Source organism: Bombina bombina, chromosome 2 (assembly GCF_027579735.1).
Source record: "Bombina bombina isolate aBomBom1 chromosome 2, aBomBom1.pri, whole genome shotgun sequence".
Lineage (NCBI taxonomy): Eukaryota > Metazoa > Chordata > Amphibia > Anura > Bombinatoridae > Bombina > Bombina bombina.
In genome coordinates, this window is record NC_069500.1 from 528673956 (window position 1) to 528701330 (window position 27375).

At 38.3% G+C, this 27375-nt stretch overlaps 1 protein-coding gene across 3 annotated transcripts in view; it reads left to right on the top strand.

Moving 5' to 3' along the window:
* Positions 1-487: 487 nt before the first annotated feature.
* Positions 488-27375, top strand: part of SLC7A8 (solute carrier family 7 member 8) — a 61939-nt gene continuing 35051 nt past the window's right edge. The window contains exons 1-4 of one of the 3 annotated variants that reach the window (XM_053702341.1): positions 488-810; positions 8186-8389; positions 23279-23483; positions 23845-23996. In XM_053702341.1, coding sequence (XP_053558316.1) covers positions 8242-8389; positions 23279-23483; positions 23845-23996 — 505 coding nt within the window. In that variant the 5' untranslated portion in view covers positions 488-810; positions 8186-8241. Of the gene's footprint in view, positions 811-5074; positions 5318-8185; positions 8390-23278; positions 23484-23844; positions 23997-27375 lie in introns of those variants that run through there. The other 2 variants (XM_053702340.1, XM_053702342.1) reach the window with 2 other exon arrangements.

Consider the following 27375-nt stretch of genomic DNA (forward strand, 5'->3'; position numbering starts at 1 on the left):
TGATTTACAAACCTCAGTGAGGAGGGTAGCTTTTGTTTAAATGAGTGATCTTCTGGTTCAGTCCACCCCTCTCATTTGGTTGCCTGGCAGACCATGTTTACTTGCTGACTAAATGCTCTTTAGGCAGCTGTTGTGACCCAACGTTTTTACTGCAATGACAAACTAAGCCTTCTTTTAATAACCCAGCTTTCTCAGGGGAAGATTAATTAATTGCAATTTTTTTTCTCCCTTCTGTTCTGGAAAATATACAGGTTACCTGCTTCCCTGTAAATGTAATCTGATAGCCTAAATAAAAGTAGGGCAAGAGTGGGTGATACACTAAGATTTGAATAGTAGAAAAAGGGGAAAAATAGGGATTCCTTTAACATCTGCAGGAGGAAGCAGGACGTCAATGTTTCTCAACATCTGGGGTGTTTATCTAGCAGCAGCATGAAGAGATGTAAAAAAAAACAGTGGGAGGACAGGGGGAGGGGTCTGTACACGGAATAAAAGGTTTGCATTTCTGAGCCAGGCTTAATACGGAGAGGCTGGGAGTGATCAGGGTAGTGCACAGGAAAAAAAACAAGGGCAGGTGTAAGCAACTGCGAAAACACCGGTATTTGTATTTATACGGCAGGTGTACAGACACTGCAGGGAGTATACACACACTGTAGGATACTGTCACATATATACACCGCTCCAGGACATGACAGCTTGTCACCTTTGACATCCCAGTCGGACATCAAGAGATCCCAGTGCGAGAACATGAGGAAAACACACTGAAAGGAGCAAAAGAGCATAGGATCTGGTGAGAGAACCTGGAGCTAAATGGTGAATTCTGTCCTCCAGGGTGTTTTTATATTATGATAGTTTCTGATTATCTATCTGATCTCTCTCTCTCTCTCTGTGTATGTGTATATCTATATGTGTGTGTGTATATCTATATGTGTGTATGTATATCTATATGTGTGTGTATGTATATCTATATGTGTGTATGTGTATATCTATATGTGTGTATGTGTATATCTATGTGTGTGTGTGTGTGTATGTATATCTATGTGTGTGTGTGTATGTATATCTATGTGTGTGTGTATGTATATCTATGTGTGTGTATGTATATCTATGTGTGTGTGTATGTATATCTATGTGTGTGTGTGTGTGTATATCTATGTGTGTGTGTGTATGTATATCTATGTGTGTGTGTGTATATCTATGTGTGTGTGTGTATGTATATCTATGTGTGTGTGTATGTATATCTATGTGTGTGTGTATGTGTGTATATCTGTGTGTGTATGTATATCTATGTGTGTATGTATATCTATGTGTGTGTGTGTATGTATATCTATGTGTGTGTGTATGTATATCTGTGTGTGTGTGTGTGTGTGTATGTATATCTGTGTGTGTGTATGTATATCTATGTGTGTGTGTGTGTATGTATATCTGTGTGCGTATGTATATCTATGTGTGTGTGTATGTATATCTATGTGTGTGTGTGTATGTATATCTATGTGTGTGTGTGTATGTATATCTGTGTGTGTGTATGTATATCTGTGTGTGTGTATGTATATCTGTGTGTGTGTATGTATATCTGTGTGTGTGTGTATGTATATCTATGTGTGTGTGTGTATGTATATCTGTGTGCGTATGTATATCTATGTGTGTGTGTATGTATATCTATGTGTGTGTGTGTGTATGTATATCTGTGTGCGTATGTATATCTATGTGTGTGTGTATGTATATCTGTGTGTGTGTGTATGTATATCTATGTGTGTGTGTGTGTGTATGTATATCTGTGTGCGTATGTATATCTATGTGTGTGTGTATGTATATCTATGTGTGTGTGTATGTATATCTGTGTGTGTGTATGTATATCTGTGTGTGTGTGTGTGTGTGTATATCTGTGTGTGTGTGTATATATATATATATATATATATACGTGTGTATGTATGTATGTATGTGTGTATATATATATATATATATATATATATATATATATATATATATATATATATATATATATATATACACACACACTATGATACAGATCAGATAGATAGACATTACTAATTATGCACTGCCCTGAATAATTCTATGTAATTCTACTTAGCACAAATTTAACAGCATCTTACTGCATAGTTCTACTTGGCTCAAATTGCTTTGAAGAATTGTATTTTATTATGATGTGTTGCTCACATCACACAAGATAACACAATATATTATTGTATCCCATACATATATCTACCTGCACTGTATTATACATATTACTTATGTGTTACATTGTAGGATATATTACTGTATTTTTGCTAGCAGAAAATTATCACTCCCTAAACTATAAGCTTTGCTGCATTTGTTGTACTGAATATATTCATGTATATTTTCAAAATATAAGTGTTGTAGGTTGACACTTCCTTAGTATTGGACTATCAAGTTATAAGAAAATAAATAGTAGACATTTGCAAAACTATTTCACAGACAGATCCTGGCAGTGGTGGTTCTAGAACATATTTGTGGGATAATGGGGGGGGGGGCAACAAATGGGGGTTAAAAAGTTATGAGACCCAGCGCATATAATAAATGGAAGCTCCCATTGCAGATCAGTGGGGTGCTAAACTTGCATACACCTCTGGTTCATGGTACAAATATAGCACAACAACTGAATGTTTTAGTCGCACAACCTCATATTACACACACTGCCAGTGAATATTTTATATAATATTGCTGCTTTCATAGTCATTTTCAAAATTCCACTGGATGTCAATAGATTACCTCAATTTCTGTCTCACGCAATAAACAAAATCATGCGCTAGATTTTGTGTAGAGCAGTGATTCTCAGCCAGGTAGTTTATTATACTGTTCAGTAACACAGCACAATTAGTGCCTAAGGCAATAAACACTGAGAGTATTTAGAAATTGGTGTAAACATTTACTAAAAGTAGCATGATCAATTAACATAAATATTTATATTTTTTCATTGCTTCATTTTATGCTCATTTTGAGTAATATCTTTCATATTTTTGAATTCATAGGTAATATTATAAGATTCCCCTCTGAGTGTTGCTTTCTAAAAGGAATTAAGGGTTTTCCCAAATATAATATAATGTAATGTTGCTAATTACTGTTTTTCTATTTGAGAAAAGCTGCAATTTATTATTATTGTATGAGCTATGTTGTGTGAGATTTTGAACTTTTCTAGGCCTCCTATTACCAAAAAACTTCAAAATTGTAAAGGGATGTGAAGGTTGTTTTTTGAGGGGGGTTTGCGCTTCTCCATGGGCTAGCTGAGGAGATGAAGATACATTTCTCCAGTCGGATTAGTATCTGCTCCTTATTTATCAATGAAAATAAGCAACTATTCTCCATGTAGGCCGTATATATGAACCAATAGCAATATTAATACAGCCCCACTAGTAGCTTTGTTAAAGGGACAGTCAACACCATAATTTTTTATTGTTTAAAAAGATAGATAATCCCTTTATTACCCATTCCCCAGTTTTGCATAACCAATACAGTTATAGTAATACACATTTTACCTCTGTAATTACCTTGTATCTAAGCCTCTGCAAACTGCCCCCTTATTTCAGTTCTTTTGACACACTTGCATTTTAGCTCCTAGGTAACTTCACATGCAAGAGCTCAATGTTACTTATATGACACACATGAACTAACGCCCTCTAGTGGTGAAAAACTGTCAAAATGCTTTCACATTAGAGGTGGCCTTCAAGGTCTAAGAAATTAGCATATGAGCCTACCTAGGTTTAGCTTTCAACTAAGAATACCAAGAGAATAAAGAAAAATTGGTCATAGATGTAAATTGGAAAGTTGTTTAAAATTACATGCCCTATTTGAATCGTGAAAGTTTACTTTAGACTTGACTGTCCCTTTAACCCCTTCCTGGCCGGACTTATTCGTCTACATCGGAACATAGCATGATTTCAATAATGGGATTGTGTCTGGGGGGAGTGCCAATGACACTAGGCACACCCTCCAGCCCGCGATCCCATTCAGGAAGTGCCTTTGGCTTAAGTACAGCCAAAAGGCTAGGTCGTTCTATGCCGTCCTAAGGGCGTTAAAGCCCAGTGCGGTTAGGCGGAAGGGGATAAAGTGAATGTAAACTTTAATGAATTAAAGACCAGTATCAAATAATACTCTTAAAAACAGGGGCACTTTAATTCATTAAAGTTTACAAAGATGCTTATTTTTTAAAACACTTACCTTTGCGTTATGGTAAACATAACGCTGATACGCCACCCGCAGCTCCTGCTTTCTTTAGCAGAACGATGACGAATCCAGCTTCCTCCAATCGTTGTGTATCCCCTTTGGTGTACAGCTTGTGGGGCAACGCAAGGATTGGAAGAAGTCGGATTCGTCATCTATATGCTAAAGAAAGCAGGAGATGCGGGCTGAGGATCGGCGTGATGACCCCTGTTTTTAAGAGTATTATTTGATACTGGTCTTTAATTCATTAAAGGGACACTGAACCCAAATGTTTTATTTTGTGATTCAGATAGAGCATGCAATTTTAAGCAACTTTCTAATTTACTCCTATTACCAAATTCTCTTCATTCTCTTGGTATCTTTATTTGAAATGCAAGAATGTAAGTTTAGATGCCGGCCCATTTTTGGTAAACACACTGGGTTGTTCTTGCTGATTGGTGGATAAATTCACCCACCAATAAGTGCTTTCCATGGTGCTGAACCAAAAAAATAGAATAGATGCCTTCTTTTTCAAATAAAGAAAGCAAGACAACAAAGAAAAATTGATAATAGGAGTAAATTAGAAAGTTGCTTAAATTTGCATGCTCTATCTGAATCGCAAAAGAAAAAATATGGGTTCAGTGTCCTTGCATTCACTTTAATTCCCCTCTTCAAAAAAAAAAGTCATGGAAGAAAATAGATCTGTTTTCATTTTTTTGCAATTCTATTTTTACTCTTCTGATTACATATTATTTTAGCACCCAATATATATTATTTTTGTGCCATATTATATTTGTGCTCCAACATGTATATTTTTTTGCACTCCAATATAATTTTTTGTGCTCCAATTTACATTATTATTGTGCTTTGTTATATACAGGTGACCCTCGTTTTACAACGGTTCAATTTACACCGTTTCAGAATAACAACCTTTTTTTCCAGTCATGTTACTGCTATTGGATAGCATTGCATTTATTAAAATAGCCAGGAGGTGGAGCTGTCCGCTTGTGTTGCAGCAAAGCAAGCTGAAATGAATCCATTTAACCAGACCTGAGCTATCGAGCAGATTTCAAAGGAACAAGACCTTCCTGTCTATAAATCAGTCCAGATTGGAATGCATAAAAAGAACTGTTTGCAGAAAAATGCAAGTGAAGTCTGTGTTGTGTGATTATTTGATTAGGTTTATAATGCTGTTTAGCAAATGTTTTTGTTCATGTAACTTAGTTTAATTATATATTCTGTGTTGTGTGATTATTTTATTAGGTTTATAATACTGTTTAGCATTTAAAGTCTTCATTTTAAAGCTTTAAAAATAATGTATTAAGTGTTACTACTGACAATTTTGAGAGGGGTCTGGAACCTATCTCCCTCACTTCCCACTGACTTACATTATAAACTGGGTTTCAATTTACGACGGTTTCGATTTACAACCATTCCTTCTGGAACCTAACCCCGGCGTAAACTGAGGGCTACCTGTATTCCTTTTTGCGTCTTGTTGAGCCCTCCCCCCCCCCTTTCTAACATTGCTTCTACAATTAGTATAGCATAGATATATAAAGCTGTTCTCAGCAGTAGTTATGGAGAATTTTATTGCACACATTTGCAGAACTGTCAGTCTACTATAGAAGTTTTTTTTTTTATAAATTTGTAACAAATTAAAAAGGAGTACTATAGTAAATAGGACTAAAACACTCTAATGTAACTCTTTTTTGTGTGCCTGTGCTTCAAGTAGAACGGGAACAGAGTAGGAGATTTTTACAGTCGAACTTGCCCAATTTTTGGTTCATTTTGAATGATAAATTGGGACATTTATTTGTGTGCGCATTTTTAGGTGCAATTATTGGAGAATAGCAATGATAAATCTTGCCTTTTGTGTGAAGTGTACATGCTCACTGTATCCTACCTAAGTCTGCCCTATGGAAAAGCATACATTTATGGAAAATTAGACATTTTTGCTACAGAGTGCTATTTGAAAGCATAGTTAAAAACTTTTGCTATGCATTGCTTACCAAAGTTGTTTAATCTCTCAATGGGTCTCCTACGCTCATGATGTAGAAATAGCTATTATATTATTAAATGGTTATAATTTTTTTTTTTAAATTTCCCATGTTACTGCATAGAATGATTTTACAATGTGTGCATTTATGTATTTATTTTTAGCAATTAAAATAAACGTATTGTGTTGGTTATTAGGTCCAGATACCAACTCAGGAAACAGACTGTTTAATATCCTTTTAATTTGCTGCTTATTGTATTTTCTCAAGCGTTGGCTATGTAGTTCACTTACAAATGTGCATGTGAATCTGAGCAGAATAAATTTACCACTAACATTTAATTTTCATAAGGATGGGCAAAACTTTCTGGCTCTTAAATTTATGGGCTAACTCTTAAGATTTTGAATACATTTGTTGAGCCCTGCACTAAGCTTATAGTTAATTGTCAAAAATAAGATAAAATAGTTTTAGGCTGTGCTAGTGAGAATATAAGTTATGCATAGGTACATCCTTTATTGCCCCTTTATAGAAAATATGCTGCCTTGTAAGTTTGGTTTAAAATGTCACATTTCAGCTATTCTTTGTACTTAATAACCACATTCTTGTGTAATTTGCATGCTTAATCAGCTTTATTGGTCTGATCCTCCCTGGACTTTTGAAACTCCAGTAAGAATTATGCTGTGCAAGGCAGTAACTGCATATGACAACTCAGCTATCTGGTACAATTTTTGGCTGGACTAATACAAGAGGATAGAAATGTAGTTGAGCTAAGATACCAACTGACAATTTATATAGCTACAATTATAAACTGAAATTCTACAATCTACAAGTGTGGTAAATAATATTATTGCATACTGAGGGGATAAGAGATATTTACTATAATATTTTATTTATACCTCTGACTTCTATAAAAAGTATATATGCATTTCATGTACTAAGATGCTCCTGGAACCTGATCGGTATTCTCAGCATAGAGTTATGGGGCACCCACCCTTCCATAACAACTTTCTGACTTAAAGGGACACTGTACCCAAAATTTTTCTTTCGTGATTCAGATTGAGCATGACATTTTAAGCAACTTGCTAATTTACTCCTATTATCAAATTTTCTTCATTCTCTTGGTATCTTTATTTGAAATGCAAGAATGTAAGTTTAGATGCCGGCCCATTTTTGGTGAACAACCTGGGTTGTTCTTGCTGATTGGTGGATAAATTCATCCACCAATAAAAGTGCTGTCCAGAGTAATGAAACCAAAAAAAAGCTTAGATGCCTTCTTTTTCAAATGATAGCAAGAGAACGAAGAAAAAATGATAATAGGAGTAAATTAGAAAGTTGCTTAAAATTGCATGCTCTTTCTGAATTACAAAAGAAAAAAATTGGGTTCAGTGTCCCTTTAATCTAGAATTGTCTCATATGGTTTCTTACTCCATCAGGTAGATCTATACCCTCAGGTAAATTGGGTGCAGTACTCTTGATTAAAGTGAATCACTTGAATCATTATTAAAAATGTTAAGTTTCTGAATTGTTAAAATGGCAAAGTCTGTGTACAAGCATATCAGGCTACCACCATTGGATGAAGTGACCAAAGCTTTCATACCCTCTATGTAAGAATTGTACATCCTGATTGTGCCACACTACTTACAATTATTAGGGAAATTATGTTCCACCCTTCTATCTTGCAAGAAAAGATAGCTTATATAATTTATTTATTTCACTTTTTTTCCTTTTCTTTCTGTCTTTATCCATCATCTCAAGAAATAATAAAGCCAATGTGTCATATCTAATAAATTGTTTTAAATTGAGTCTAAATGGGTAAGAATGTTATACATCACTTTTTCAACTTTTTAATTTATACTCAAGGTTGTAAAATTTTACATAGCTGAGTAATATGTGTTATTATTTAGATTGTGATCAACATTGATATGGCTAGATATGCTTCAGCTGACGATTGTACGCCTCATATGATTTAGGATTTAGGTTGCCATGTCAATAGCTTACCGTGTTTTCCCTCTACATAGGTACGGTAGACGTGGGCCCCAGTAGCTTGTGAATTCAAGTTATCAACAATCCCAAAATGGCAGAGGGTGCACGGCTTCGGACCAGTGCAGAGAAGATCCCAGAAGAAGGACATGACTCTGGCTCAGGGTCAAGTTCTGGAGGAGGAGGTGGTGTAGCTCTGAAGAAGGAGATTGGGCTTGTGAGCGCCTGTGGAATTATAGTCGGTAAGTTAAACAGATGACACTTGTGTTATATTAAAGGGTCATTATAGTGTTAAATTATAAGCGCTAATCCATTAGAGCATGTCATTTTAACACTAGTGACCTAGCTGTGCAACTAGCGTTTCTGATTGGATCACCGGAAGCTTCCACTTAGAACCAGTAGTGCTCTGTGGGTCTAGAGCGGGACTTTAACTATGTGATTAACACCTTTGGCCTAGTTTCCATTGAGGTGGTAAAGTGTGGAAACTCGTGGTAACATAGAAAATGTCCATAGACTTTAATGGACATAAATGTTTTAGCACCAGTTTCCACAATTTACCACCTCAATGGAAACTAGGCCTTTGTCTGGGTTAAATATATGGCATTACAGCATCACTAGTGTTAAAATTGCATGCTTTAATGGATTAGAGCATGGAATTTTAACACTATAATGACTCTTTAAAATGGACATTAAAGGGACAGTCTACAATATAATTTTTATTGTTTTAAAAGATAGATAATTTGTTTATTACCCATTCCCCAGTTTTGCACAACCAACACTGTTATATTAATATACTTTTTACCTCTGTGATTACCTTGTATCTAAGCATCTTCTGACAGCCCCCTGATCACATGACTGTGACTAATTAAAATGTATTGAGTTGCATTTAGTACTGTTGTGCTAACTCTTAAATGATTACTTTCTGTTATCATTTTTAAGCTAAACAACTAACATATTAAAGTTAATAAACATTAATTAAAACCTACTGACCTATATTTTCTCCAAACCGAAGTTTCATAACGTTCTAAAAGTTATATCTTTTGTTCGCCGATGATGTCACGTTATCCTGCCCACTATTTTCAGCACTGCATGTTCAAAATACTTAAACCAATAACTTTGTGTTTAAAGCGCCATTTTGAAACCTAGGTATTGTAAACGGATTGGTACAGAGCAAAGGATACCCACGGAGTGGGTTTTGAAAACAATTCAATTTGCAGACAAGATTTCTGATATACGGTAGAGATATGTTGATGAAATGCTATTGATAAAAAGCGTATTTGGGGTAGTTAGTTAGTAACAGGCATAGAAAATATTTAATTACAGTGGCCCTTTAAATAACTCCCCGGGCGTGAACACGTTATCTATATGGCCCACCTGAACTATCAGTCTCCTGTTGTGAGCAGCAAATACAAAAACATGTGATTAAGAGGCTGTATATAGAGCCTTTGAAATAGGCAGACATTTAGATGTTTAAATGTTATAAAGTATATTAAGCTAACAATGTTGGTTGTGCAAACCTGGGGAATGGGTAATAAACGGATTATCTATCTTTTTAAACAATAACAATTTTTGTGTAGACTGTCCCTTTAATGTCAAAATGAAACTTTCATAATTCAGATGGGGAATGCAATTTTAAAGAACTTTTCAATTTATTTCACTTAACAAATTGTGCACACTTTCCAAGGCCCAAGCTCCTACTGAGCATGTGCAGGAGTTCACAGTATACATATGAGACTGTGATTGGCCAATGGCTGTCATATAATACACATCATTTTATTATGTATTTGTTGATTATGCAAATCTACTGCATTTAATGGTTCTTTAACCACTCCAACACGGTGTTCGAAAAGAAGTTGTCTACTGCGTAGGAATGTGTATACCTGTCACTTCCGGTGACGTGAATCAGCTGCTGGAGGTTTTTGTGGCGGTCACTGCGCATGTGCAAGAGGCCCAACCTCCTCCAAACAGCTATTTAAGCCGACTTATTAGATAACGGGTTGCGTGATTCTATGGGCCGTGCCGCTCATGCGCACATTCACCAAATTATTCCATCGCACACCGCGGACTTGCCGTGTCCGGGGGGGTCATGCTTATGGGGTTTACAGGGGGTGCTGATGTTGCTTACGTAAGTTACACAGGGGGTGCTTATGGGGGTTACAGTGGGTGCAGATGGGGCTTATGTAGGTCCATAAGCACCCACTGTAACCCCCATAAGCACCCCCTGTGTAACTTACGTAAGACACATCAGCGCCCCCTGTAAACCCCATAAGCACAACCTCCCCCAGGCACGGCAAGTCAGCGGCTTGCGATAGAACAATTTGGTGAATGGACGTGGGCAAATCAAATTGCCCGATTAGATAATACATAGGAAAAAAAGCGTTACTGCATTATCTGATTGGTCCGTGAAGTCAGTGGCTGTACAACCAATAGGGTCTTGTCTGATGAGTAGGGCCGTGTGCGTATGTGCGGCATGGCCCATAGAATCCCGCAATCCGTTGTTATCAAATAAGGCTTAAACAGCTGTTTGGAGGAGGTTGGGCCTCTTGCGCATGCGCAGTGAGCACCACAAACCTACAACAGCTGATTACACGTCACCAGAAGGGATGTGCTACACACATTCCTATGGTAGACAACTTCTTTTAGAACACCGGTCCCCTGCAGAAATCAAAGCAATTATCATTCCTGTTATGATAAGTCTAACCATTACTTTGTCAGAGCACAGTTAAGGACACACCTCATGGTGTTGTGTTTTGCTGTTTTACGCTTAGACGGATAATCCAAGGTCACTAGGAGCTCTGTATTTATCATCAGGGTACTGACATTATCCTTTGGTCAATATAAACCCTTTATCAGAGTCTACAAATTTTGTTGCTGCAGTATCGGCATTCTTTGTGATTCCTGTGAAATATCTGGTTATGAACAAGATTCTATCATATGCAGATAAACTGTTCTCCTGAGCAACCACTTTATCAGTAGTCCAGGAGTGACCCTAAGATAAGTAGGATTACAATCATCCACTATCATAATACTAATAGTTCTCAGAATTTAGATTTGAATGTGTAGTTTTATGTTTTTATGACATTGTAAAAAAACAATTAAATCACAACATTGCAGTGCATTTAATTCTAAGAATGTGTTGTCTCAACTCATATTGCAGAACTAACAGTGTAATTAAAGGGCCAGTAAACCCACCAAATAATGTTATATAATTTTGCACATAGTTCAGAATTAAAAAAACGTTATCTTAGCGCCAGCTTTCTAAAGCAAAGGACTGCAGATATTTTCCCACGAAAATTAATTTTGCAGAACGCCGCTCCTGGCTGTACTGAGTGGGTCTGTTTTTTTTCCTAAGCGCATCAGGTACGCTGTCTAGTCACAGCGTGCCCGATCGTGCCATTAAACTGAATGTAGCTCGCACCCACTCTGGTCTGGTAGCGGGCGTAAGCTACATTCAGTTTAATGTTGTGATTGGGCCGGCTGTGACTAGACAGTGTGCCTGATGCACTTAGGAAAAAACAAACCCGCTCAGTAGAGCCAGGAGCGGCGTTCTGTAAAATTAATTTTCGTAGGAAAATATCTGTGCAATCCTTTGCTTTAGCAAGCTGGTGCTAAGCTAATATTATATAATTCTGCACTAAGTGCAGAATTTTATATAACATTATTTGGTGGGTTTCCTGGCCCTTTAAGAAATAATTTTCTATCTTGAAAAGTTCAAGTTTATTTCAGCTTTTCGCTAAATTTTGCATCCAAAATCTTTGCAAACCTACATCAACGTGATTGATTATTCTGAAATGTTCCCATGGCTTTAAAGGGACATAAAAATTTATAAATATATTTTATTTAGATGAAGAATCACATTTTAAACAACTTTCCAATTTACTTAGTTATCTAATTTGCTTAATTTTCTTGGTATCCTTTGTTGAAGCAGCAACAATGTACTACTCAGAGCCAATAACATGAGGCATATATGTGTAGCCACCAATCAGCAGCCTACCTAGGTATCATTTTCAATAAATTATGTCAACAGAATTTTTTTTTTCAATATTAGAGGTAAATTGGAAAATTGTTTGAAATCACATTCTTTATCTGAATCATGAAAGAAAAAAATATGGTTTCATGTTCCTAAAGGGATAGAAAGGTCAACATTGAAATGTGCATTTCAATTTTAAATAGAAGCATTTATTTAATATCTGTCCATTAGCAAAATGCTTCTAGTAAAAGTAATTACTAATTTTCTGCAGCATATGCACATATCCTGTGAGGGCCCCATGTACCAGCATTCAAACACCACTCCGTCTTACAGAGCTAGCAATTGTGTGTATTGTGCCAGTGAAGACTTAATTTGCTATACAAGCCACCGCTGACTCTCTAAGTGTTGTGTTTGAATGCTAATTCTCATATATATATATACACACCCAATTAAAAGGTATGTGCGATACAATATTATATATAAAATAGGGGCGCTATCTGAATATGCCAAGTAACTAGATATACAAGGATGATGATAAACACAGTTCTTAATATATTATTATCAGAAAGTAATATCACATTTGTATGGGCTTACACGCATATAAAATATAGAAGGTTACAGAAAAAAAAAACCTGTATAAATGATAGTGTCCCAATAGACAAATTCAAAAGTCCAAAAAAGTCCGGACAACTCTGAGGTTCCGGTTTGCCCAGTCAGCACCACATCTTGGTGCTTCCTAACACGTGAGTGCATTTGAGCTACAACTTTGAATTTGGTATACCAAACGGAATTATTCTATATGGCGCCTTCTCTGTTTCTTTATATATTTTTTTAATAAAAGTACATTGGAAAGTTGTTTAAAATGACATGCTGTATCTGACTCATGAAAGTTTAATTTGACCTGAGTGTCCCTTTATATTGCAAAAATGCTCCAATTTAGAACTGAAATGCATCGATACGCATTTCAATTCCTACCTTTCTATCCATTGAGCTGCCTATGCCTGTAAAGCTGTCCCAACTTTCAAACATTATAGAATTTTCCTAGAGTGTAATAAATCTTGGCCAACATAGAAGCTAATAAATCTGTTGCACGTGAGGTGTTAGCCTCTGGGTGCAAAGAACAGCTCTATTATGTTGTTTTCTACAACACAATATAGAACAGAATGTCTCATAGTGCCAAACATGGTTTAATCATATACTTATTCAGGTCTATAGCATAATTGGGGGATATATTTATCCTCATGATGTTTCTGAAGCTCTTTATCAGAGATTTGTAGATTATCAGGCTTCAGTGAATTAGACTTGTTATCAGTCTACCTCTGCTGCACACAGTGCATAACTGAACCAATTCATCTGAAGTAGAATGTCTTTCCTTTCAAAGTCTTTCTTCAACCAATCTTGTTTATTCGTTTGATTTAATATGTGGTTGTCTGCTTGTTTATAAATCATGCTGAAGAATCTTGCTGTTCAACTGCTAGTTTACCTGATCTGAGCAGAAGCTGCTTTTGGGTATTGTTTAAAAAAAACTAACACCTGCTTGTTTGCTGTAGCCGAGGCTGTACGATTTACTGTAGGCTACTTATGTATGTGCTGTAATGTAGCAGAGGCTGTCTGTGTTTACTACTGTATCTTAGTGACAGTTGTTTGTTTATGTTTTTGTTGAACTGTGAGTCTATATAATTGATTCTTGTTCGGTAGAGAAGAATTAGTGACAGTCCTGTAGAAAACCTTTTTTTTTTTTTTTTAATACAGGTTGTATTGTAGGTACGGTTGCCACCTAGCTGGTATTTTAACAACAAGGCTGGTATTTTTAATGTTCAGGTCAATATAGATAATAAAGACAAAATAAAGAAATAACGGTTCGGTTATGCTGAATCAGTGTGACGGTAGCGTGCTGTAAAGGAGATTGCAAGACTGTTTCATGCAGGGTATATTGTATCACAGTGTGTGTGATGTAGTGGAAGTATGTCACTGCCATGTTATATAGGGAAGGTTATGGGAGATTGTTTGACTGTGTGTGAAGCTGTGGGTAGGGTTGCCAACTTTTCTGTAATAAAATACTGGCATGCTCATTAGCATACACTTGCATAAAATGGGAACTACAGCTGCTAGGGCTGATTTTAAATGAGCATTTGGTTTATAATTAGATTATAACACACTTAGAAGACATTTCACCATGATAGCATATTTATTTTTATATTTATTCTTTATTTTTAACTTTGACCTTAAACTACAAGTAGCGACCATGTTGGAATAATACCGGCTGTGTGGCAACCCTAGCTGTAATAGAGTGTGTGATTTTGCTTTGTTCTCTTTAAGCAGAGACTGTGTTATTTAGTGGGGGGGGGGGGGGGTCCATAGGAGAAGCTGTACGACTCTTCAATATATTATCACTAAAGCACTTCAGTGCCTGTATAATCATTACCAAAGTAACAGACGGGTGTGGGGGTGGTGCTGTTTAATTGGATAGTGCAGACACAGCAGTAAATGACAAGGGAAGGAAGCTACTTGTGTCAAGTCACATGATCTCAAAATATTAGGAAGTACCAAAGCTGCTGAATCTGCTATCCATAGTGTGTTAGCACACGTGCCATGTGAATGTTATAAAGGAGAGGTGATGTGATGTCACAGGGCGATGTGCAGAGGTCACTGTGTAATGTAAATGAACCCTCATACAAGATTAACTCATGCTGTAGTAGGCCTGTTCACTAGTCCAGTATACAACTCTTAAAAGTTTAAAGGGACATTGTAGATAAATTTTTCTTTACATAAATGTTTTATAGATGATCCATTTATACAGTCCATCTGGTTGTGTTTTTGTAACAATGTATAGTTTTGCTTATTTTTCAATAACATTGTGCTGATTTTCAGACTCCTAACCAAGGCCCAAAATTTTAGATGAATTCTGATGTCCACAGATTCCCGTGGCTCCTGTTTGTATAATTATTGTTTTTTTTTTTTTTTTATATATATTTTTATTTAGGTGAAAAACAAGTCAATACAAAATGCCACAAACTTATGCTCTTATACAGTGAAGAGCAATGTACATCCATAAGCAAGATTGTTGTTTTACATATTATGTTAGCATACGTATAATCTCATATTCGGGGAGGGGGAGTGTCTGCTGTTCCTGATTTCCCAGCCCCATTTAGCCTAACCTCATAAACATTGCTAAAGTGGGAGCTTCTAAGTAAGTTTTTTTTTTTTTTTTTTTTTTTTTTTAAATGTTTTAGAATTGATTTTTAAATCAAAATCTGTGCATATTTTTCTTTATAGTAGTATCTATTACATGCAGTTATATGAAAATTGGTGTATACTGTCCCTTTAACAGTCAATTTCATGTAACAAAAGTACATATTCACATGTGTATTTTTAATTCCAGATCTGTAGATATAAATTTAGAAAACTCCAATTTGGCAGGTAGAATTGGATACATTTTATGTACACAATAAATGTAGCCACCAATCGGGAAATGCTACTAAGGGTTCTGAACCAAAAATGGGTCAGCTCCTAAGCTTAAAGTGAATCTAAATTTTGATGCTAAAGTGCCCGTTTTTAAAAATTCGATTAAAAACAGGGGCACTTTAATTCATCAAAACTTACATTTCACTCGTGTTGTGAAAAAAACTTACCTTCTAAACTTGACAGCAGCTCCAGCTTCCTCTGATCGTTGCAAGCCATTTCTGATGTCAGAAATGATGGATAGGTCATCCTCCAATCACGGCTTTCCCCATGGGGGAATCAGTGTCTGATTCAACGTTGTGATTGGAGGAAGCCTGATTCCTCATTTTAGACCCAGGAAGAGGCTTTGCAACGGGTGGAGGAAGCTGGCGCTGCTGTCAAGATTAAAAGGTAAGTTGTTGTTTTTTTTGTGTTGTTTTTTCACAAAAGGAGTGAAATGTAAATTTTTATGAATTAAAGTGCCCCTGTTTTTAATCAAATTTTTAAAAAACGGGCACTTTAGCATTAAAATTTACATTCAATTTAAATAGTAATAGTAATAGCATTTGTGATTGGCTGATGGCTATCACATGGTACAAGAGGACTGGAAATAGACCTAACTGAATTTGTAAAAAAAAATAAAAAAATCTACTACTCATTTGATATTCAGACTAAGTGCTATTGCATTGTCTTTTTATCATGCATTAGTTGTGTATGCAAATCTACTGTATTTACTGGTCCTTTAATAGCTAACTAATAGTGGATACAATTGCAAGCTTTCAGGACACACCTCCTCTTTGTATTTATAGTTTATGATAATTGAAGCATTAAAGGGACATTATACACATTTTTTCTTTGCATAAATGTTTTGTAGATCTATTTATATAGCCCATAAAGTTTTTTTTTTTTTTTTTTTTTTTTTTAAATGTATAGTTATGCTATTTTTTAAATAACTTTGCTCTGATTTTCAGACTCCTAACCAAGCCCCAAAGTTTTAGGAGAATACCGTCAGATACCTACTCCAGCTTGCTCCTGTTTGTGTAAAGGGTCTTTTCATATGCAAAAGAAGGGGGAGGGGGGAGTGTCTTATTTGCCACTTGCAGTGGGCTTTCCAGCTACCTTTTCAACAGAACTAAACTGAGAGCTTCTAAGTAAGTTTTTAAACAGTTTTATACTGGATTTTTATATCAGTATCTGTGCATCTTATTCTTAATAGTAGTGTCTATTAAATACAGTCACATGAAAATGGGTGTATACTGTCCCTTTAAGTGTCATATAAGCCATATAGATAACATTATGATCACGACAGACACTGCACTAATTGGCTAAAATAAAAGTCAATATATAATAAATAAAATATCATGTGATTAGGGGGCTGTCATAAGATGCTTAGGTAAGTTAATCACAGAGGTAAAAAGTATATTAATATAACTGGCTGTACAAAACTGGGGAATGGGTAATAAACGGATTATCTATATTTTTTAACAACAAAAATTCTGGTGTTGACCGTCCCTTTAAGTGTACCCTGTCCCTTTCCTGAGGAACCTGCAGCTGCATGTGCTTCTTTTTGAATGATACTCTCACTCTCTTTCTTGTTGTATATTACTCTTCAATTTATATTTTTTAACAACAAAAATTCTGGTGTTGACCGTCCCTTTAAGTGTACCCTGTCCCTTTCCTGAGGAACCTGCAGCTGCATGTGCTTCTTTTTGAATGATACTCTCACTCTCTTTCTTGTTGTATATTACTCTTCAATTTTTATTTCTCATTGCCTGTTTAATATGAAACCTTTATTCATTGTCTGCCTCCCTCTCACAATCATCTTCTACTCTTCTCGTTCTTCCATGTGTTATATTCACACCCTCTATCTCATCTTTTTTCAGCATGTTTCCCTTTTTTCTTTCTCCTATCTTTTCTGGTTTTGCTCTGAATAATGGATGAGCTGGTGACGTATGGTTGCTATTTATAGAGAGCAGTGCCGATGTCCATTGCAGTGTAGGCGCATGCAGAGCTTTATTTGACTCTAAAAGCATGTTATGTGGATCTTATTTTTTTCTGTTAACTACATAGTGACATTGTAGTGTGTTTGTTCATGGCCATTACCTACATAAATAATAAGATCAGTAACATATCTACCTTTGAGGGAAATAATTGATGGTGTATATTGCCTGCTGATTTATATACTGAGGTTAGTGTAGCCATTGAGTGAATACTGACTGCTGATTCCCTTCCCTATTCTGTATATATCCATCCTACAGCACTTCCTGCCACTTGGTCATGTGACCTAACATGTACAGAGCACTTACTGATTAATCATCCTCATACCAATTTGTTCAAGAATTGTATGGATGCTCTGTGTGCATAGGATATGAAGAGAGCTCTGATGGTGTGTGTGTGTGTTCATATCATTTTATGCGCATGTTAATATTACGTACATATGTGCACAATCTATGGGGGTTTTGCAATTAAAGGTACAGTCTACTTGAAAATTATTATTGTTTTAAAATATAGATTATTCCTTTATTACCCATTCACCAGATTTGCATAACCAACACTTTTATATTAATACACTTTATACCTCTGTAATTACCTTGTATCCAAGCCTCGTCAGACTGCCTCCTTATCTCAGCTACTTACAAACTCCGGCATAACTCCACAGAAGTGAGCTCAATGTTATCTAGATGGCACACATGAACTAGCACTGTCTAATTGTGAAAAAAACCAAACTCAAAATGCACTGAGATAAGAGGTGGCCTTAAAGGGCTTAGAAATCAGCCCGAGTCTACATAGGTTTAGCTTTCAACAAAGAATACAAAGCAAATTTGATGTTAAAAGTATGTGTGCCCCTGTCCGCCCTAGCTTGATAAATCAACCCCATACAATACAATGTGTGACTGCCGAATATACAAATTATACATAAATATTTACTTAGTGGGCATTATGTGACTGTACCATCTTCTGTGCATATTTACTGCACAGAGAGCACTGTATGTCTAACTGCACCTGTGTATATTCACCACATAGAGGGCGCTGTATGTCTAACTGCACCTGTGTATATTCACCACATAGAGGGCGCTGTATGTCTAACTGCACCTGTGTATATTCACCACATAGAGGGCGCTGTATGTCTAACTGCACCTGTGTATATTCACCACATAGAGGGTGCTGTATGTCTAACTGCACCTGTGTATATTCACCACATAGAGGGCGCTGTATGTCTAACTGCACCTGTGTATATTCACCACATAGAGGGCGCTGTATGTCTAACTGCACCTGTGTATATTCACCACATAGAGGGCGCTGTATGTCTAACTGCACCTGTGTATATTCACCACATAGAGGGTGCTGTATGTCTAACTGCACCTGTGTATATTCACCACATAGAGGGTGCTGTATGTCTAACTGCACCTGTGTATATTCACCACATAGAGGGCGCTGTATGTCTAAATGCACCTGTGTATATTCACCACATAGAGGGTGCTGTATGTCTAACTGCACCTGTGTATATTCACCACATAGAGGGCGCTGTATGTCTAATTGCACCTGTGTATATTCACCACATAGAGGGCGCTGTATGTCTAACTGCACCTGTGTATATTCACCACATAGAGGGCGCTGTATGTCTAACTGCACCTGTGTATATTCACCACATAGAGGGTGCTGTATGTCTAACTGCACCTGTGTATATTCACCACATAGAGGGCGCTGTATGTCTAAATGCACCTGTGTATATTCACCACATAGAGGGTGCTGTATGTCTAACTGCACCTCTGTATATTCACCACATAGAGGGCGCTGTATGTCTAACTGCACCTGTGTATATTCACCACATAGAGGGCGCTGTATGTCTAACTGCACCTGTGTATATTCACCACATAGAGGGCGCAGTGTGACTAATTGAATCTGTGTATATTCACCACATAGAGGGCGCAGTGTGACTAATTGCATTTGTGTATATTCACCACATAGAGGGCGCAGTGTGACTAATTGCATTTGTGTATATTCACCACATAGAGGGCGCTGTGTGACTAATTGCATCTGTGTATATTCACCACATAGAGGGCGCTGTGTGACTAATTGCATCTGTGTATATTCACCACATAGAGGGAGCAGTGTGACTAATTGCATCTGTGTATCTTCACCACATAGAGGGCGCAGTGTGACTAATTGCATCTGTGTATATTCACCACATAGAGGGCGCTGTGTGACTAATTGCATCTGTGTATATTCACCACATAGAGGGCGCTGTGTGACTAATTGCATCTGTGTATATTCACCACATAGAGGGAGCAGTGTGACTAATTGCATTTGTGTATATTCACCACATAGAGGGCGCTGTGTGACTAATTGCATTTGTGTATATTCACCACATAGAGGGCGCTGTGTGACTAATTGCATTTGTGTATATTCACCACATAGAGGGCGCTGTGTGACTAATTGCATTTGTGTATATTCACCACATAGAGGGTGCAGTGTGACTAATTGCATCTGTGTATATTCACCACATAGAGGGCGCTGTGTGACTAATTGCATTTGTGTATATTCACCACATAGAGGGCGCTGTGTGACTAATTGCATCTGTGTATATTCACCACATAGAGGGCGCAGTGTGACTAATTGCATCTGTGTATATTCACCACATAGAGGGCGCAGTGTGACTAATTGCATCTGTGTATATTCACCACATAGAGGGCGCAGTGTGACTAATTGCATCTGTGTATATTCACCACATAGAGGGCGCAGTGTGACTAATTGCATCTGTGTATATTCACCACATAGAGGGCGCAGTGTGACTAATTGCATCTGTGTATCTTCACCACATAGAGGGCGCAGTGTGACTAATTGCATCTGTGTATATTCACCACATAGAGGGCGCTGTGTGACTAATTGCATCTGTGTATATTCACCACATAGAGGGCGCTGTGTGACTAATTGCATTTGTGTATATTCACCACATAGAGGGCGCTGTGTGACTAATTGCACCTGTGTATCTTCACCACATAGAGGGAGCAGTGTGACTAATTGCACCTGTGTATCTTCACCACATAGAGGGCGCTGTGTGACTAATTGCACCTGTGTATCTTCACCACATAGAGGGAGCAGTGTGACTAATTGCATCTGTGTATATTCACCACATAGAGGGCGCTGTGTGACTAATTGCACCTGTGTATCTTCACCACATAGAGGGAGCAGTGTGACTAATTGCACCTGTGTATCTTCACCACATAGAGGGAGCAGTGTGACTAATTGTATCTGTGTATATTCACCACATAGAGGGCGCAGTGTGACTAATTGCACCTGTGTATATTCACCACATAGAGGGCGCTGTGTGACTAATTGCACCTGTGTATATTCACCACATAGAGGGCGCAGTGTGACTAATTGCACCTGTGTATATTCACCACATAGAGGGCGCAGTGTGACTAATTGCATCTGTGTATATTCACCACATAGAGGGCGCTGTGTGACTAATTGCATCTGTGTATATTCACCACATAGAGGGCGCAGTGTGACTAATTGCATCTGTGTATATTCACCACATAGAGGGCGCAGTGTGACTAATTGCATCTGTGTATCTTCACCACATAGAGGGCGCAGTGTGACTAATTGCATCTGTGTATATTCACCACATAGAGGGCGCAGTGTGACTGCCCAGTTTTGTGGTTACCTATGACATACACTGCATGGTGTGACCATCAACCACTGTGTTTACCCACCCTACCCAGGGCATTCAAGTACCTTGGCACTGCCTGCTCTTCTGTATAGCACATTTTTTATGATTACTAAAGTGTTCTAACTACTGTGTACTCTTACCGTACATAAGCTGGTCTGTCAGGGCCAGTGCACTTTTTCTGTCTTCTTAGAAAAGATGACAGTGTACAAAGGTTGAGAGAGACCATATCAGGCAAATTCAGAGTACAACAGCCTTATACTAAGGGCAAAGTCAACATCTGTAATTTTAGTGCTGAAGTAACCAAACTTAAATTGCTTTATATACTGTGATCAATTTTATCAGCAAATGTATTTGAACATTGCCCACCCACCCCCACAACAGTCTCACACAGAACTGCTCCATAGATACTGAATTGAGAGCAAAACAGATCTCACAAGGGTTGGTGAGCTGGGATATTGGCATTGCAATAAGTTATTTGTTTGCAGATAAGCACTTGTTTGTTTTTTATCAGTGTTCTGATATTTGCCCAAGATAATCCCCCATGGTATTATTACATTTCATACGGTCTCAGAATGGCGTCAGTGATAGAGAGCAAGCACGACTGAATGACTAATGCCTTCCCTCCGTCAGATTCAAATGATGCTCCAAATCAGACAGAGGTGTCTCCTTGTCACAGACCCATGCATGAGCATTGTAGATCCCCTGCCCTAGGCATTGTTCCTTCTCACACAGAGTATACCCCACGCAAGCAAGAGCAGTGATTCACATAGATGAGTTGGTGATGAGGGGTATTCTGGTGCTTTGTAACGAGTAATAATTTATATGTAGACACAGAATAAAACCTTTAGAATGTGTGCATAAATGTGTTGTGCAACTTACAGACCCTTTGAAATTATTATAAACTTGAGACATATTGTTCTATATAAACAGCCCCAGCATACTTTTTCAAGACAGTTGAAAATAGGCAGTATTTTTTTTTGTTTGTGATAGGCACCCTGTGCACTCTCTCTGGGAGTCATTCTCAGAGTTTATTAGGGCACTGATTGATAGGTGCGTTGCTTTAGTACAGAGCCATATTGCCTTTATGTATTTAGTTCTCGCATATATTTTTATCTTACTGAATTTCATTTGGGTTTGGCTGGAACCTTAATAAACCAGGGGTGTCACATTCGTTTAAAAAGTACAGCAAGGGGAACCGGGGACATTCATTTTACCAATGGTTTATCCCTGGACTATTCTGCCATATCAAAGCTATTGTGATATTCTTTTAAAACTGTTTCTTTCCTATACAGTTTTATTTTTGCAGCGCTTACTTGCAGCTGTATACAATGCATACATTAACTCAAATACATCCCTTTAAACAGTTGCTGCTGCATTCTATTTTCATTATTTTGCAAACATTTAAATAGCTGCACTTAACAGTGCTAGAATTTCACTATCCATATATAGTCTGAAAATCTAGTGCATACCATAATGTAGGCATCATTTATAACAATCATTGTTTCAGGTGGGACCTGGTATGTAGAATAATACTCTTATGTAGGAGAACGGTCTCATGATGCTCAAAACTGGAGGCAGCAAATCCTCATCACAAGACTGTCTGGTTTTAGTTGTAACAGGCAGCACCTATAATAGGATTCATGCTGCTCTCTCTGCTGTGAGGACTCGTAAGGGCTACCCTTTGGTTTCTTGCTTGGTTTTCTTGAGCAAATCCCATAACCCCCCATGACCTTTCAAGTTGGTTTATTACAGAATCCTACATTATGACTACTATATAGACCAAAGATTGCATGGGGCTATCTGTATCAGCCAATCAGGGACCAGCATTTAGAGTCCATTCTACCTGTGTATGATGTAAAACGTTCTATTTTTATACTTGTGAAAGTATTATTCATAACTTGCCCATGTTACAGTAAGAATAGGGTTTGCTTTTGTTGGACTTATAAGGTTCCTTTTCTCTTCAGTTCAGCGTGTCTTTCACAGCCTATTGTGGTTACTCTTATTTATAGGATTTCATTTTATGACTCGCTTCCCTTTCTCTTACAGGTAACATCATTGGCTCCGGTATATTTGTCTCCCCAAAGGGTGTGTTGGAGAATGCTGGTTCAGTGGGCATGGCGCTTGTTGTGTGGATTGTCACAGGGGTAATCACTGCAGTTGGTGCACTCTGTTATGCTGAGCTTGGCGTTACTATTCCAAAATCTGGAGGAGACTATTCCTACGTTAAAGACATCTTTGGGGGTCTTGCAGGGTAAGTGTGCTAGAAATAAACATGAGATTATGGAATATACAAATTGGCTTAAAGGGCCATTCTAATTGAAAAAAATATTCTGTAATTCGTTATAGCATTTATTTTAAAGCTAGTGACCCTACAGCTGCTAATTGGGTCAGCAGCAGTTTCTGCTCAAGCCCACCAATGCTCTGTGGCTGCCAAGCAGTACTTTAAAAATGTGTTTAACCTCTGCGGAGGTTGAGCACATAGAGGTGCAGGGTCACTAGTTTTTAAAATGACATACTTTATCGACAATAATGGCCCTTTAACCCTTCTGTCCAGAGCAGGATTGTTCCTGTGTGCATGATGGTTATTACCATGTGTATTGCTTCTCCTGCAGTTTCCTTCGGCTCTGGATCGCAGTGTTGGTGATTTATCCCACAAACCAGGCGGTCATCGCTTTAACCTTCTCTAATTATGTCCTGCAACCCCTCTTCCCTACTTGCTTTGCACCAGAATCTGGACTTCGTCTCCTGGCGGCTGTGTGCCTGTGTGAGTAAACTGATTTTGTCTTTCAAATTTAAAAAAATATTGTTTCTCCAACATAGGTGTGTCCGGTCCACGGCGTCATCCTTACTTGTGGGATATTCTCCTCCCCAACAGGAAATGGCAAAGAGCCCAGCAAAGCTGGTCACATGATCCCTCCTAGGCTCCGCCTACCCCAGTCATTCTCTTTGCCGTTGTACAGGCAACATCTCCACGGAGATGGCTTAGAGTTTTTTAGTGTTTAACTGTAGTTTTTATTATTCAATCAAGAGTTTGTTATTTTGAAATAGTGCTGGTATGTACTATTTACTCAGAAACAGAAAAGAGATGAAGATTTCTGTTTGTATGAGGAAAATGATTTTAGCAACCGTAACTAAAATCCATGGCTGTTCCACACAGGACTGTTGAGAGCAATTAACTTCAGTTGGGGGAACAGTATGCAGTCTCTTGCTGCTTGAGGTATGACACATTCTAACAAGACGATGTAATGCTGGAAGCTGTCATTTTCCCTATGGGATCCGGTAAGCCATGTTTATTACGATCGTAAATAAGGGCTTCACAAGGGCTTATTAAGACTGTAGACTTTTTTTGGGCTAAATCGATTCATTATTAACACATATTTAGCCTTGAGGAATCATTTTATCTGGGTATTTTGATATAATAATATCGGCAGGCACTGTATTAGACACCTTATACCTTAGGGGCTTTCCCAAAGCATAAGCAGAGCCTCATTTTCGCGCCGGTGTGGCGCACTTGTTTTTGAGAGGCATGGCATGCAGTCGCATGTGAGAGGAGCTCTGACACTTAGAAAAGACTTTCTGAAGGCGTCATTTGGTATCGTATTCCCCTTTGGGCTTGGTTGGGTCTCAGCAAAGCAGATACCAGGGACTGTAAAGGGGTTAAAGTTTAAAACGGCTCCGGTTCCGTTATTTTAAGGGTTAAAGCTTCCAAATTTGGTGTGCAATACTTTTAAGGCTTTAAGACACTATGGTGAAAATTTGGTGAATTTTGCACAATTCCTTCATGTTTTTTCGCAATTGCAGTAATAAAGTGTGTTCAGTTTAAAATTTAAAGTGACAGTAACGGTTTTATTTTAAAACGTTTTTGTACTTTGTTATCAAGTTTATGCCTGTTTAACATGTCTGAACTACCAGATAGACTGTGTTCTGAATGTGGGGAAGCCAGAATTCCTATTCATTTAAATAAATGTGATTTATGTGATAATGACAATGATGCCCAAGATGATTCCTCAAGTGAGGGGAGTAAGCATGGTACTGCATCATTCCCTCCTTCGTCTACACGAGTCTTGCCCACTCAGGAGGCCCCTAGTACATCTAGCGCGCCAATACTCCTTACTATGCAACAATTAACGGCTGTAATGGATAATTCTGTCAAAAACATTTTAGCCCAAATGAACCCTTGTCAGCGTAAGCGCGGCTGCTCTGTTTTAGATACTGAAGAGCATGGCAACGCTGATACTAATATCTCTGAAGGGCCCCTAACCCAGTCTGATGGGGCCAGGGAAGTTTTGTCTGAGGGAGAAATTATTGATTCAGGGAACATTTCTCAACAGGCTGAACCTGATGTGATTGCATTTAAATTTAAGTTGGAACATCTCCGCATTCTGCTTAAGGAGGTATTATCCACTCTGGATGATTGTGACAAGTTGGTCATCCCAGAGAAACTATGTAAAATGGACAAGTTCCTAGAGGTGCCGGGGCTCCCAGAAGCTTTTCCTATACCCAAGCGGGTGGCGGACATTGTTAATAAAGAATGGGAAAGGCCCGGTATTCCTTTCGTCCCTCCCCCCATATTTAAAAAATTGTTTCCTTTGGTCGACCCTAGAAAGGACTTATGGCAGACAGTCCCCAAGGTCGAGGGGGCGGTTTCCACTTTAAACAAACGCACCACTATACCCATAGAGGATAGTTGTGCTTTCAAAGATCCTATGGATAAAAAATTAGAAGGTTTGCTTAAAAAGATGTTTGTTCAGCAGGGTTACCTTCTACAACCAATTGCATGCATTGTCCCTGTCGCTACAGCCGCATGTTTCTGGTTCGATGAGCTGATAAAGGCGGTCGATAGTGATTCTCCTCCTTATGAGGAGATTATGGACAGAATCAATGCTCTCAAATTGGCTAATTCTTTCACCCTAGACGCCACTTTGCAATTGGCTAGGTTAGCGGCTAAGAATTCTGGGTTTGCTATTGTGGCGCGCAGAGCGCTTTGGTTGAAATCTTGGTCGGCTGATGCGTCTTCCAAGAACAAGCTACTTAACATTCCTTTCAAGGGGAAAACGCTGTTTGGCCCTGACTTGAAAGAGATTATCTCTGATATCACTGGGGGTAAGGGCCACGCCCTTCCTCAGGATCGGCCTTTCAAGGCAAAAAATAAACCTAATTTTCGTCCCTTTCGTAGAAACGGACCAGCCCGAGGTGCTACGTCCTCTAAGCAAGAGGGTAATACTTCTCAAGCCAAGCCAGCTTGGAGACCAATGCAAGGCTGGGATAAGGGAAAGCAGGCCAAGAAACCTGCCACTGCTACCAAGACTGCATGAAATGTTGGCCCCCGATCCGGGACCGGATCTGGTGGGGGGCAGACTCTCTCTCTTCGCTCAGGCTTGGGCAAGAGATGTTCTGGATCCTTGGGCGCTAGAAATAGTCTCCCAAGGTTATCTTCTGGAATTCAAGGGACTTCCCCCAAGGGGGAGGTTCCACAGGTCTCAGTTGTCTTTAGACCACATAAAAAGACAGGCATTCTTACATTGTGTAGAAGACCTGTTAAAAATGGGAGTGATTCATCCTGTTCCATTAAGAGAACAAGGGATGGGGTTCTACTCCAATCTGTTCATAGTTCCCAAAAAAGAGGGAACGTTCAGACCAATCTTAGATCTCAAGATCTTAAACAAGTTTCTCAAGGTTCCATCGTTCAAGATGGAAACCATTCGAACTATTCTTCCTTCCATCCAGGAAGGTCAATTCATGACCACGGTGGATTTAAAGGATGCGTATCTACATATTCCTATCCACAAGGAACATCATCGGTTCCTAAGGTTCGCATTCCTGGACAAGCATTACCAGTTCGTGGCGCTTCCTTTCGGATTAGCCACTGCTCCAAGAATTTTCACAAAGGTACTAGGGTCCCTTCTAGCTGTGCTAAGACCAAGGGGCATTGCTGTAGTACCTTACTTGGACGACATTCTGATTCAAGCGTCGTCCCTTCCTCAAGCAAAGGCTCACACGGACATCGTCCTGGCCTTTCTCAGATCTCACGGATGGAAAGTGAACGTGGAAAAGAGTTCTCTATCTCCGTCAACAAGGGTTCCCTTCTTGGGAACAATAATAGACTCCTTAGAAATGAGGATATTTCTGACAGAGGCCAGAAA